A 14,772-nucleotide genomic window follows, 5' to 3' on the forward strand; every position below is an offset into this window, starting at 1 on the left:
GAGCCAGACTCACTTATTGGCCAATCAGGTGTAGACCTGTATTTGAGTGGCTCACATGAGGCCAGGGGTAGCCGCCCTGGTCCCAAATAAATCAGAGTTGAATTTTACACAAACCCTAAGACTTAGTTTTATTATTGCGAGCTTCCTCCACACTATAGTGTAAGCTAGTGACGGTAAATCTTACCCCGCTAGATTTGATATATGGGGAGTCAGACCCACTATTAGCCAATTAGACGATGATATGTATTTGAATTGACGCCAGCTTTCATTTTTAGACCAATCCGCGGCCTATAGTATAATATTGACAAATGTCGAGTCTGCCTCGCAAAAGAGGACAGGTAAATGGTACCGGTATTCTTGTGTGCACCTCCAATTTGGAGGTTTGGCACCTTGGTATTTATGTTTCGGCCAATCGCTGGTTGGAGCGTGGTTTCGCCAGGGATTCGGCGGAAATGCCACATGAGTTTCGGCCAAATCGTTCTGAGACTCACATTTAGTTCTGACTCCGATCAGAGAGAGAGAGCGATAAGTATGTCGTTGCCATGGCTGGTGGTGGCCGTCCAGAGTCGGGAGGCCAGACACATTACACACCTCAAAGAACTCGGGGAGGCAGGAGGGGGCTACTCGGTTCGGGAGTACAGCGTCTGTAGAGCTGCACGCAACAACAACGTAACCACCACCTCGCCGAAGGTGATCATTGGCAGAGCACGCAACTACATCAATCATCTAGCCAAATGCGAGTATTGCCAGGCAGCTCAGTGGAGACCAGCATCTACAAGCTCATCACCAGCACCGGAATGCCGCCAAGAGCACAAAACTCGAGTCCTATGTCATCGTTAAAAGCAACAGCTGCGCCTTTTCGACAACCCTCGTGATCAGAAATAGGTACGCTGCGAACACCTGAGCGAAGCAGTTCAAGGATCGCAGCTCAATCACGTGCGCGCCGCACTCTGGTTCTTGAAAAGCGCCTGGGGCTGAGCCCAAACCGCCGACATTCAAGTCACTAGCGACGCAAGCCAACATCGACTAAAAGGTTGAAGAGGCAGCGGCGGAAGTTCACCAAGGAAAAGGTCAAGAAGCTTGAACGTTCATTCATTGATCTACACGCTGATAACCATCTCCCCAACCGTTTTATCGAGCAATCGGCAACGCTGCGATTCTTGGAGCTGCTATGTCCACGAATAACGGATTATCTCCCTTCTCGTCGATAAGTAGCCGCATTTTAAAAGAGCACGCTAACCGCTGAAAATCGGTGGACACAGATGAGCTCAGGGCAATGGAGGAAATAACACAAGGCTGGGTTAGTCTACTCTCCGATGTCTGGCAGAATATTTCAAAGGGTCATTTGTTAGGCTGCCAGCTCGCGCTATTTGGGGTACTTCTTACTTACGCTCTTTCTCCCGCTGGTGACAGACATAACGGGATTGCTACTGCGGAGCAATTGGAGCAAGTGTCACTTCAGGCACAGCAAGAGAAGTGGAAGGTTGGAGTGATTATTACCGACAGTGCGGGGCAGTGCGGTCGTGCACGTCGTATATTGTTATCACGGAGACCTCAAATTGTTTTTCTCTTCTGCTTCACACATGCCGTTAATAATCTCGTCAGAGTGGTTCTGCGATCTTCGTTTCGTGGTGGTGCTGTCAAAGCTGCAACTGCTGTCAATACCTTGAACGCCTCCTCGTCAAAATGGTTGCCACGCGCGAGAAAGATGATGAAGAAATTAGACGAAAACCGCTGGGGCTGTGAACATTGTATGAAACAAGATGAAATTCAATGCAAGGGCGTTTCGCGTCGCTACTACGTGTACAGTCAGCGCTTCAAATGTTTCATCGTCAATACAAGAGAGCAAGTGATTTTCTGTGCAGCTTCATGTTTTTGGAGATCCGTCGTTCCGGGATGAGCTCAGAGAAGCTGAGGCGTTTATTGCACCGTTATCGCTCGCTTTGCATCGCCTTAAAAAAGACGAAAACACCGTTCAAGACGTAGTTCGCTCATTTGGCGATATCTACAAGGGATTTCAGCCGCACCTTGTTCATCAAGAAAAACTGATAGAAAGCGTCGAAGACCGCTGGGAACAGTGCGAGCAACCCTTATTTATGCTTGGGCTTGCTTTGCATCCTGTATACATGAGTGTTCGAGAGAGCTGCCAGAGACTGCGGTATCTGGAGTGGGCACTCTTGTCAAAATTGCGGTTTATTACTACAGACTGCTCTTTGGCCAGCTCTGACGTGGCATGCTGGCATGGATGCAGAGAAGATTCACAAGGATGAATCCAAGTGGGTTCCTTGATTCACCCTAAGCGTTCTGGGAAGGCGCAGCATTGGAAAGGCCCAAGAGCCTGTTGCCGAAGCTCGCAATGCGAGTGCTCTCAATCGCAGTCAAAAATGCCACATGCGAGTGCTTGTTCAGTGAGCTTGGGCTTATTCACACTGCAATACGTAATTGAATGGCGGCAAGTAAGGCTCTCGACGTTCATATAGTAGCCAAACATGTCCGTCAACGCTCACAAAAAGATCCTGCAGCACTTAAGAATCCAAAGAAGAAGCTAGAGATATCTCTAGAAGAGAGGCAAATAATTTTAGATGCAGCAAATTACCCGAGCTTGTTTACCCCGTCACCGCAGCTGCATGACGCGGTGAATGAAGACGAAGATAGCGATAGCGAAGACCCGCGGAATAGTGCTGATGGTAATCCATCTATGAATCTGTGGGGCGAATTCCGCGATGGAGGTTTTGAAGACGAAGAAATTGGTGCCTTTTTCAAGGAAACAGATCATACAAGCGTAAACACAAGCGCCAGGGTTTCAAAGGACATGAGAGAACCTAACGAGGTCGATTCGGACAAATTTAAAGAAATTGCGGGAGCAGTGGAGCAACCATTCTCTAGTCATAACGATCGAGCCTTTCCTCAAGAAGCCATCAAACTGCGGGGATTTCGTAAGCACTAGCAAAGGTGTTTGGATGAAACGATGATAAAGCAACCGAGTAGCTTAACTGCATCTATTACATGTTTATATGATCATTCAACCGACAACAATAGTGTCATCAACGAATCTTGCTTCAATGTAGACCACGCACCTCACCAGCATTGTCTCGTGTGTTGACGTTCCAACTCGTCCTCTCCTTGTCTTTCGTGAAGCCCATCGGGACATCTATGCATATCACAAAGCCGTCCAAGCTATTAGCGTTCTCAGTCAATGCATCACTTGATCAATCTCTCTCTTCACCTTTAGGCTCTCCAACACATCCGTCGTACCCTCCATCATGTCCTTTAGGCTCGGTATCTTGGTCAACATCAGCACTGGGACGGCGCCATGCTCGCCACGAACTTAAACAGCAGTGTGACAGCGAATACGCGCATAAGCTTAAGCAACAGCGAAACGGTGACGGCAACTACACAATCTTTTCAGACAACGGCAGCATTGTGACGGCGGCCACGTTCGCCACGAGCTTGATCTGCATCATAACGGCGACTATGCACGTTGTCTTGCTATATGTAGGCGCTGGCTGCGGCTTGATTCTGGACCTGCACACGTCGCGACTTTCTTCAGAATATAAGAGGGTTCATTCTTTTTTAAACGAAAGCAAATGCCGTGGCAATGAACAGAGTTTAAATAAAACGTATTGTTTTAGCTCTGGTCGTTATTGGCAATTAACAGCTTTTTAGATATAACGTATTGTTTTAGCTCTGACCGTTATTGGCAATAAAAACCATCCGCCAAGTCTGTCGCCTTTTCGGTCGTCCTGGGCTTTTTATCGTTGGCCGAAACATAGGGACTTTACCAACCCTGCTCCAAATACTTCTCTACCAGGGTTCGCCAAAACCCAGCTTTTCGTATTTGAACGGGTGGGTGGTGATGCTTTTTGTGGGTGGGTGGGATAAAATTACAGTTTTTTATACGATGACGTCATCAGACCTTTGCAGAAGTTAATTAGCTTTACGTAACCCACTTTATCCCCAAAGAATAAAACTCCAGTATTTATAACATCACACGCATTTAACATGTGTCTTGGGTTTCTATTCCGATGTAGACCACGTTATAAATCTACTCTCCCGCGTTCGACCCATCGTATCCACTGCGGTATATGATAGTCTGCTGTCCAGAGCAAAATTGAGGAGTTCATTTCCAATTCTGTTTCGTCATCAACCAGTTTCTCGCTCTTCCATCTAACGGGTCGACCATGTCGTCACGTTCTGCTGCCTCATCACAACGCATTTCACCCCGCGTTTCTCGCACTTCAGCATCGCCAGCGTCACGCGCACCACCGCGAACGCAACGTCGAACTGCATCCCGTAACAGGACGGCACAGACGAAAACAGCTCAAGTCGAGCATCTAGACGCCGTGCTCAGCATGCTAGAAGACCGTGAACACAAACTACGCGAAGAGCGCAATCAGTATCAGGACGACAACGACGACAACGACGCCGATGTAGCGTCGTCATGTCCTGTGGTGTAGTGATTTCTCCGTAGTTGCGGATTATCACCCGTCGACAAAGACGTGACACCGCCCAAGATGTTCAAGCGACGAACCCTCGGTCAGGTGATGTACGGAGACGCCAAGGTGCCAGGGACTCGACGGCGTCACTTCCGAACGTTCAACGAGTATTGGATACGGGCATATGTCACTGAATCCAGGCTGTCCTTATTATTAATAATGGACTGGCCGGATTCCCATTCAGCGGACCATCTACGGTACGAACCCTCAGTGGCGGTTGGGATGAGTTCGCGGAATACTCAGTGACCTTTGGAAGACACGTTCACCGTCTGGGACAGGGCGCGGACCGTTAAAGATGCTCATGCGACGGTGCAGACGACGCTTGGCATGCAAGAAGATCCATAACGGATCATTGTTCACTTGATATTTGTATACTTGATTAGGACTTCTTATTAGGAATAGACCCGAAAGGGTAAGCTTAAATACAGAACAGAATTTCCACTCAAGCACACAGAGCGACGTCCGGCTTCAAGGTAAGCGTCAGGTCAAGCTTGTTTGAGTGTGTTATGCCTGTCGGTGAACTCGAAGCTCTGTAGCGAGGGTTCATCCGGCAAGGCCAAGAGACTTTGTGTATTGGCCGATTATTATCGGGAGGTTTTACGTGACGGCTTATTGTTGCCTATTTGCACGACTGGGAGTGCTTGAATTGCCTCCCTTTTATTTCTTCCAGCCGAGTGTTGAACACTCGGTGATCTCGTAAAAGGCGTACCCGTGCCTGGTACCCTTCCGCTGTTGGGACCCCGAGGATTCAAAACACCTGCTAGCTTTGCTCGTGCTAGTAGCGTGTTCTTATTTTACTGGTTGGCCTATATAAGTAGTTTACAAGGTCCAGTTTGTCCCGGTGCAAGGGCAGAACTGGGGTCTTCAGGTCCGCCCGAACGATCGTTTACTATCCTAGTAGACGTATTGTTGTGGGAACATCCTAACTACATCTGTAGCTAGAGTTAACGTGGGATTTCCAACACCACAACTGGTGCCGCGACCCGGGAACAGATTGTGACCATTGTGAACTGTTTGTATGGCCTTCCAGTTTACGAGCTACCAAGAGAAGAAGAACAAGAAAAAGACAAGAAATATGGCGAAAGGACAACCGACGGTACCAGTTACGCCTGCCAAGTGTGGCGGGGCTCGCAACGAGAGTTCAAGCCCGGCTGCGCGCTTTGCAGCCGCCACCGAGCTTTCAGTGAGCTTCGACGACGAAGCGGACATCGGTCCTGACGCCCACGATTATGAAGATTACGAAGACAAGACGCCGGCTCCAGAGCCAGGCGCAGCGACGCCGGAGACGGCCACGCTATCATCGGGGCTGAGCGGGGCGACCAGGTCCCTTTCGAGGAACCTCGCCGAAGAGCTCGATGATGTTACGGGACCAGAACCAGCCTACGATGATTATGACGATTAGACCGAGGGTTCTAAACCTTCGGTGGCAAGTGCAAAGCATTCAGCACTGCTGAAGGCATCTCGCCCACCTATCAACGGTGATACACCAGCCGCCTGGCGCGTTTTCGACCGCGTACAAGCGCTGATGCAGAATAATGAGTGGATGCAGCTGTTCAAGCCCATCCCCAAGAAAAAAGCCGACTGGCCTGCGCTTGCGCAGGAACTTCAATACCCAGTCAACTCGATTTCGACTAGCCAAGTTGCCGAGGATTCAGTTTCGCTACTGTTGTCGCTGGGATTCGAGAACGAGACGTACCCATCGACGATGTCGCTCCAGGATTGGAGTCCACATGAAGCCGGAGCTGCTCTCCAGAAATGGAAGAAGAAGCTTCGGAAGGCGTTTGGCGCTGTTGGCATCAATGCCGGAAAGCAACCTGTGAGTCGACCGATAATTCAAGATGAAGATCCGTCCAAGATTCCATTGCCGCCGACGCCCCAACGACTCGTTCGTACTCCTACGACCAAGCGTGGAGCTGAGCGTGGTGCCTTTGGCACTACCGAAGCTTCACCGTACTTTCAAGACTCGCACATGGTTACGCCACGTTCGGAGAGCCGTATGCAACGTATTTACGCAAGTAACGAGGGTTCGTTCGGTCGCCGAGGCGGTGCGCGAGCTCCCAAAGGTGGTGCCGGACGTCGTCAAGTCGACAGCGATGGTTCGTCCAGTGACGATGACATTTTGGTGCGTACATTCGACGAGGAAGATCCTCAACTCGAGTTGATGCGTCAGATGAATGAGCTAGCGACGCTGAACGACGTGGACCCAACACCGAGGATTGAAATGGCCTCGCACCGACCGCTGGATCGCATCACGCCGTTCTCAGGCTCTCGCAACGAGAGCGAGAACTGTATGCAGTGGCTCCGTGGGTTCGTCTATGAAATGACTGGAACCCACACAGATGCCGATAAATGGTGCATTCCATTTGAGCTAAGTCTCCGGGACGGAGCCATTCATTGGTTCCGTCAACTTCCGAAGAAGACGAAGCGCAAGTGGAAGCTGCTGAGCGACGCGTTCATCCGCTACTACTGCTCGCAGTTCACGCAGACGGCACTGTCGCGCCACTACTCCGCCAACCGGGAACGTAATGAACATCTGTGCGACTACATAAACAGGCTGAACGGCTACGCTCGGACCGCCCGTCTACACTTTGAGAAGAGTGGTCGCGACGCGAAAGAACACGTACAGCAGTTCCTGGCAACATGCGACGATGACAAGCTAGCGGAGAGTCTCTACCACGCTCGAGTCGTCGACATTCACGAGCTCGAAGAGATCATCGAAGATGTTCTCAAGGGCAAGGAGAGAATGGCCAAGCGTGACAGTGAGTACCGATACTCTAAGAGTCGTGATACGCGACGCGACGGTGGATTCGCTCGCAACAACCGGCGTGATGACCGCCGCCGCGATGACAACCGAAACAAACCAAGAGTGACGCTCATTGAAGCCACGGTGGATGACCTACTAGCTGAATTAGAAGGTCGTGAAGCTGCTCAGGGAGGCACCGAGTATTCAAACGAAGATCCGAACGCTTACAACGATGTCCAAGACGAGTACAACGACTTTCAGCCCGATAATACGGATGGTGATTTCTCATTGGATGAAAACGACCGATACCTCGCCGCTGCTAACGAAAATGAACGCCGTGCAGCTGCTGAAGGCACCTACGCACGTTCAGACAACCGTCAACCGCGTGGAAACGTGCCTGATTGCGAGAATGGCTTCAATCAAGATCGCTGAAGTAGTGACCGTGGGTTCAATCAGGACCAACGCGGTCGACGTGACTTCAACCGCGACAACCGACGCCCACAGTACGGACCATGCGCGGTGTGCGGTGGCATGAGTCACTCCGCCCACTACTGTAACAAGCGATGCAAGTTCTGCAAGCAGCTCCACGATGCTGGACAATGCGAACTTTTCCGCAACTTCCAAGACCTTGCCAAATTCGTGCGCACTAAAGGCACGAAGGAGGAACTCCTGCCAGAGCTCAAGGCCGTCGTTCAAGAGCGTCATTTAAACTAGGCAGCCCGCCAACTACAACTGGGTTGGTCCCTATCGGGCTGCCACAGTTAACCGAGCCTTCAATGGAAGCAGAGTGTATCTTTGCTTTCATGGGGCAGAGTGAATGGCCTGATAATTACGTAACAAGTGTGAACGCGACGAAAAATGAAAAGGAGAGGAGTAGAATCCTCGGTGGAGGTGTTGGAGAGAGAGTGGAGTGTGCTGATGCTGATGAGGGCACCAGCGAGGGTTCGTTCGGCTTGGTTTCGAGTGCAGCGCGAGACGAGCCCAAGGGTCACTCCAAGATGATGAAGTTGAACCCTGGCGAGAGACAGGGGTGGTGGTCGGCCAAGAAATTCGACCGACGGATCAGAATGAGAGCTCTGGTGCAAGGCGCTGTGAACGACCAGCGAACGAGGATCCTCCTCGACACAGGAGCGAACGTTAGTGTGATCACTGACACCTTTGCCAAGAAGTTGCGACTCCGAGATGTACCTGATCACAGACGCCGCATTGACATTCAAGGAATCAACGAAGGCAAGGTGTCTACGACGCGACGAGCGTGCGTCAAGATTACGCTCGGATGGGAGATGGTGTACGAGTTTGAGATGTGGGTAATGGCGCATAGTGCAGGCGTCGACGTGGTACTCGGGACCGACTTTATGATCCCAGCCGGAATCCGGTTGGACCTGTTCCACGACGCGGCGCAATTACCGCACGAAGTCCAAATCCCGCTGATAAAGACCAAGAACATGATCGACAGCGAAGAATACGGCTCCCATGTCAACGCCGGGCCACCCGAGCGGTTGGACATTCAAGCGCACGAGTGGCGAGAATATCGACTAGCGAAGCGTCAAGTCGGGCTGGAAGAACACGTACTGTGGGTTCGTCGAACGAACAAGCTAATCCCGTCAGTGACGAGGTTTCGACGTGGACGGCCTCAGAGCATTCGATTGACCAACGTGTCTGATCGAACTGTGTACCTACCAGCACACGACTCGATCGCGATGTGGATTCCAGATGGGGATTTGCCACGAGGTGACGGCTATGTGCGTCTGGAGTCCAAGAAGTACCAAGACTGGCAAGTGTTAGCCTACGAAGGTTGTAGAGACCGCGAGCTCTTTCAGCGTGAATGCGAAATCTACGAACAATGGCTTGCAACTCAGCCTTTCAGCAGTTGATCGACCATACTACCCAGAACCCAGTGGAGTGTTAGCACGGCCTCTAGAAGACTCGCGAGTGGATTCTAGTGATCGTCCGGCGTGTGCAGAGCGCTGGGCACTGATCATGGAGGAACGTGAACGAGTGGAAGCCTGTCTGGCGTCTGGAGTGACAGCCGCGATTCGGCCGATGGTCAGTCTTCCGAAGAACCTTTGGATACTTATACGACAGCTCACGGCGGGGGCAATATTGCAAACGAAGCCTCGGTAGCGCGTACACACGAACTACTGAGCCCGGTAAACGTGGTACATACGCCAACGAGTGTTAGTGTCCAGTCAGGGGTGACCACGGAAGCGACAAGTCACGGCACTGGATTGAATGGAGTCACCCGTTTTGACGAAGCTGTCCTGGCCTTGTGTGTCGCCAAATCTGCGAACGAGCCACCGGTGGTTGATCCAGAGGATACAGGCATCGCGCAGAAGGTGTTGAGTACGGCACCGAGTATTCATTGCAAGTTGGTGCGAATTCCGAAATGTCAAGACAGCGGCAGAACGAGGAGCGGAACAAAAGTCAACAACCCAATATGTCGGCGGCCCACGCATTCAATATTGCGAACGACGACTCGGCAGATGGCCCAGAGATGGGAAACCAGGATGGGAAGGAGATGGACCAAGTACCGACTGTTGAAATCAAAGCGGATGCCAATGTTGAGTCAAGGGAAGAATCCGTAGCGGCGTTGGACGGAACATACATCTCGGTTGCTCGAGTGTTAACAACCGAGGGAAATGAAGCAACGGAGAATACGAGATATGATTTCTACGAACACCCAGCTAGCAACATTGGCTTGGACGACTACGCGAAGGAGCTGGCATTCCTGCCGGACCTGACCGAAGAGATCAACACGACAATTGACTACACTGCGCCTAATGTTGCTGATCCTGAGCTGTCGACTGAACGCCGAGAACGTCTCGTCGCGACGCTAAAGAACCACGAGCACATCCTGATTGCTAGTGGTAACGCACTGCCGCCGCCAGACGGAGCGGTATGCGATATCGACACACAGGGGCACGCCCCAATTAAACAGCGTGCCCGGCGCGTGCCGCTGCGATTTCTCGGCAAGCTGTACGAGCTGCTGCGCGCTTTATTGCGTGCAGGTCGGATCGTCTTTTCAGACAGTCCATGGGCATCGCCGATCGTGATTGTGATGAAAAAGAACGGGCTGGACATCCGGCTCTGCATTGATTACGAGATGGTGAATGCTATCACCGCGATCATGGAGTATGCAATGCCGCTAGTCGACGACCTGTTAACAGATCTCGAGCGCTACCTATGGTTCTGCTCGCTGGATGCAGCAAGCGGCTTCTGGGCGGTCATGATGACCTTGCGAGCGCGTAAAGTGTCAGCGTTCGTCTGCGCACTAGGACATTTTGAGTGGTTACGCATGCCCTTTGGGTTAAAGAACGCGCCGATGATCTACCAGCGTATGATTGACAACGCACTCTGGGGGTTCGTTCAACCTGAAGGAGGTTGGTTTGAATACTCGGAGAGGATGCGTTTAGCTGAAGAACAGGCCAAGGAACGTCGTGGACCAAGCGCCGAGGGTTCGTTTCAAACGAAGTTCGCGGCAGACCGCGAAGCACCGGTAGAGACCGACCCTGTACTACAACTCGTCAACAGCCCCGTCGCTGACATGTTTACGAACGGGGAATCAGACGAATCATCGCTGGTACCTGTATTTGGTCGACGGTCGTTTGTGGATGACATTTGCTTCGGTGGCGAGGATTTCGACAGCTGCCTGGCGACGCTGGACCGATTGCTGGCAAGATTTGCACAGTGTCGGATCAGCATTAGCTTCACCAAGAGCAACTTCTGCCAACCCAAGGTGGACTTTCTGTCGCATAAAATTTCGCCAGAAGGTATCAGAGCTGACCCCAAGAAGCTTGCGACTATCACCGAGCTTTCGTTTCCAACGAGTAAGAAGGGCATGCAGTCGTTTCTTGGAGCGGTTAATTACTACAGCCGCTTCATTCAAGATTTCGCGGTCTACGGTGCGGCGCTGTACCAGCTCAAGGATGAAGACTTTGTCGTTGAAGGTGGCCTTTCTGTGGCACGTCATTCCTTCGAAAGATTGAAGACGAGTGTTTCACATTCACCCATCCTCAGGCACTTCGATCGGTCGAAAGAAGTTCACGTCATGCTCTTTGCGAATGAATGGGCGTTGAGCACTACGCTAATGCAAGAACATGAAGGCAAGTTACACCCCGTACGGTTCCTCGGTCGGGTGCTTAAGGAAGCCGAGATGAACTACCATCCAGCTGAGAAGGAAGTTTTGGCGTTACTTCTGCTGTTGAAGATCTGTTACGTCCAGCTGGCAGGAAAGACGCTACATGTCTATACACGATTCTCGACGTTAGAGTGGGTGCATAAGTCGAAGTCTCTCTTCGGACGCGCGGTCCAGTTCGCAGTGCTGCTATCGCAGTGGCACCTTAAGGTGCAGCGCGTGAAGGAGAAGGATGTCGCCTTTGCGCAGCTACTGCAGTCAAGCATCACGAGCTTCGTTGACCTGGAAGACTCGCTCGAGCCGGTGGCGCCTCCAAACAAGGGTTCCCCGACTATTCGAATGGACCCCGCGTTGCTGTACGCCAGGCTTTCCCGTAATTACAGCGGATTCGTCATGTCTTTTGACGGATCAGCGAGGACAGAGAAGTACGGTGGCTACGGGAGTTGTTCATGGGTGCTGTGGAGCCTTCCTGAGTGGAAGGTAGTGATTGCTGCAAACGCTTACCTCTCGGCTACCACGGTGAATGAGGCATACAGGTATGATAAACGGTGTCAAGGCTGCTATTGCGCACGGTGCCGAGGATTTAGTCATCGTTGGGGACTCAAGGCTCGCGATTCAACAATCACTAGGGGTGATCGCATGCAGGAAGGAAACTTTGCTAGCGCTGCTGAATACTCACAAGAAACTCACGGCCAAGCTTCGATCAGTTAAATATCTTCACGTTGTACGAGAATACAACGCGGCCGCGGATTCGTTAGCCACTGAAGCGCTGGAATCGAAGGTCAGTCGGGTAATCTTGGCTGAAACTCGCAAGTCGGAATTGGCATCGCTGAACCGCATCCAGGAAATGATCTACGAGCCGGATGAAGACTCGGGAGATGTTTCGTCACGAGGAGCAGAGCGTCAAGTACATGTACTGTCAGGCAGCGAGTCTTCAAAGTGGAAAACTTTCGAAAATTTCGTGGTTGATTACAGCTCACCAAAGTGCGATTATGGTAATATAGCAGTGATGACTCGGCGACAGACGAAAGCCAAGAAACGCGTCAGGTTTGCAGATGAACACTCGGAGGATGTCTCAAAAGCTCAAGAACAGAATGAAGAACGACGAGAGACGTCCACCGAAGATTCATTCGGCGAAGATTTGCCAGACCATCCTCACAAGACTGTACCAGCGGCATCTCCCGATGCGGAAGATGTTGACCCGGTAGCGATACAGCGGGAACGACGCAGACGGATACAGGTGGCACAAGACGAGGAGCAGAAGTGGTTTAGTATCAAGAAGGTGCTTCAGGGCCAAGCACAAGAGCTGAGTTACAAAGAAGCTCGAAATGCCTGGAAATACGCTGACCGGTTCGTGTTATCAGAAGACGGCGTGCTTCACTATCTTGGATTGAATCGTCGGTACGACCACGGTTGGCAAGAGGAGACCAAGCTGCGGCTTGTGGTACCGACAACGATGATTCAAGAGGTCTTGCAGAACTGTCACGACTCGCTAGAAGGAGGACATCAAGGTGTGGTGAGAGGTTCCATCGCGTTAAGTCCGATTATTATTGGATCGGCTTGTACGCTGACGTGGAGAAGCATGTGAAGTCATGTCCAGATTGCAGCTCGAGTAAAAGCCGTCCGCAGCTTCGTGGATACTCACCTGGCAACGTACTAGCCGAACGACCTTTCCAGATCGTCTCGATGGATTTTGTGATCCCACTACCGAAATCTCGCAGGGGCAACACGGCGTTGCTCCTATTTCAGTGCTCGTTTACGGGATTCGTTATTGCCAAGGCTATGTCAGATACGACTGCACTGAGTGTTGCCCAAGTGTTCGAAGAATGTGTGTACCGACGATTCGGAGCCCCATCATTAATAAGGCACGACCGCGACCCACGCTTCATGAGCGAGGTTTTCCAAGCATTTGCAGAGATGATGCAGTCAGATCACGAGCGACTTTGAGCCTTCGCCCCAGGCTAATGGACCGCACGCAACGCCTCAGTGAAGTCGGTGATGGGCTCCGTACGGGTGTACGTGGAAGACGCTCTACAGCAAGATTGGGATGACATCGCGGAGCAGCTAGTATTTGCTATTAATACTTCTCAACACACTACGAGGAAGGAAACGCCGTTCTACCTAGTTCATGGTTGGGATGCGCAGTCGACGTTGCGAGCAATGTCGTCATCACTCAAACGAGGACTCGGCAAGCAGTCTGACACACTAGCGTGGCGGCGTGAGATCAATCGACAACATGAGGTCGCCCTCACTATGGCCAAAGATTATCAGGCTGTAGAAAAGGAGCGAAGGGCTAAAAAGCATAATGAGGCCCTGAGTCGACTGGAAAAAGCTGCTGTACCTCAACCAAGCGGAAACGAACACTCGGCGAACCCTCCAGAAGCTTCGGAAGAGATGGAAGATCCTGCAAGAGCTCCACCGAGATCTCTTTTCGAGATTAAGAGCCGGGCGTGGTTGTACATGGAACGCGTCAAACCGGGCTTGACGAAGAAATTAGCTCACCGATGGCATGGACCTTTTCGGATCAAGCGCAAGGTGGAAGAGTTTGCGTACGAGCTGGAACTGCCTGACCGAAGTGGGTATCGCTTCTACCCAGTAGTGCATGTGTCGAGACTCAAGGCTGTCAACGAGTTCAACAGTCGACCGAGCACTCGGTTGGTACTAGACGCGACTAATGAAGCAAGACTCGACTTCGATGAGGAACTGTTGCCTGAGGACAGCTGGGAACCAGATCAAGTTGCCGGTGAATATGAAGTCGAGGCCATCCTCGACGACAGAACACCACTGACGACGAGCACGGAGCGTGCTGTACGCGAGTTCAAAGTCAAGTGGGTGGGCTATGAAGATCCAACTTGGGAACCATCATCCAACTTGTCATGTGGAGGTCTGCTGTACGACTATTTGCGAGCCAAGAAGAGCGAGAATCGGCTGCAGATGGCGCAAGTGGCGGACGAAGACTAGCGTGACTGGATCACGTGTGAACTGTCACAGGGCGATGCAGCCTGTGGTAACAGACGAAAAAACGTTACTGCAACAACAAATTGTATATGCATTTGAAGAACAACATGATACATGATTACGCTGTGGAAGTGGATTAAGAATAAGAAAACATGAATGCCGACCGGAGAGCAACCACTGAAAACGAAGTCACGCGGGACACCTCAACAGTTAGCTGAGATGCTGGAGAACGTCGTGGAACGTGCAGCGAGGATTCAAATCGATTCCAAAGTGCCTGGCCGCGGTGGCCAAGAGTGTCAACGAAGTCGAGTCACCACTCTCCTTCTCCTCTTCATCAGGAACCGGAGCCTCGGCAGCTGGAGCTGAAAGCCGGTTCCTGCTATGTAAAAGCACCACCTTCAACATGAGGAGCAGTAAGAACCTTCACTTCAGACTCAGTG

General features: G+C 51.5%; 1 protein-coding gene across 1 annotated transcript; it reads left to right on the forward strand.

Moving 5' to 3' along the window:
* Positions 1 to 531: 531 nt before the first annotated feature.
* PITG_17470 (uncharacterized protein) lies at positions 532 to 2,049 on the forward strand (the record flags this gene model as incomplete). Its single annotated transcript, XM_002896649.1, has 3 exons — positions 532 to 740; positions 1,414 to 1,515; positions 2,022 to 2,049. 3 exons carry the CDS (start codon positions 532 to 534, stop codon positions 2,047 to 2,049), a joined length of 339 nt encoding a protein of 112 aa, XP_002896695.1.
* Positions 2,050 to 14,772: the final 12,723 nt, after the last annotated feature.

Source organism: Phytophthora infestans, genomic scaffold (genome assembly GCF_000142945.1).
Source record: "Phytophthora infestans T30-4 supercont1.55 genomic scaffold, whole genome shotgun sequence".
NCBI lineage: Eukaryota > Oomycota > Peronosporomycetes > Peronosporales > Peronosporaceae > Phytophthora > Phytophthora infestans.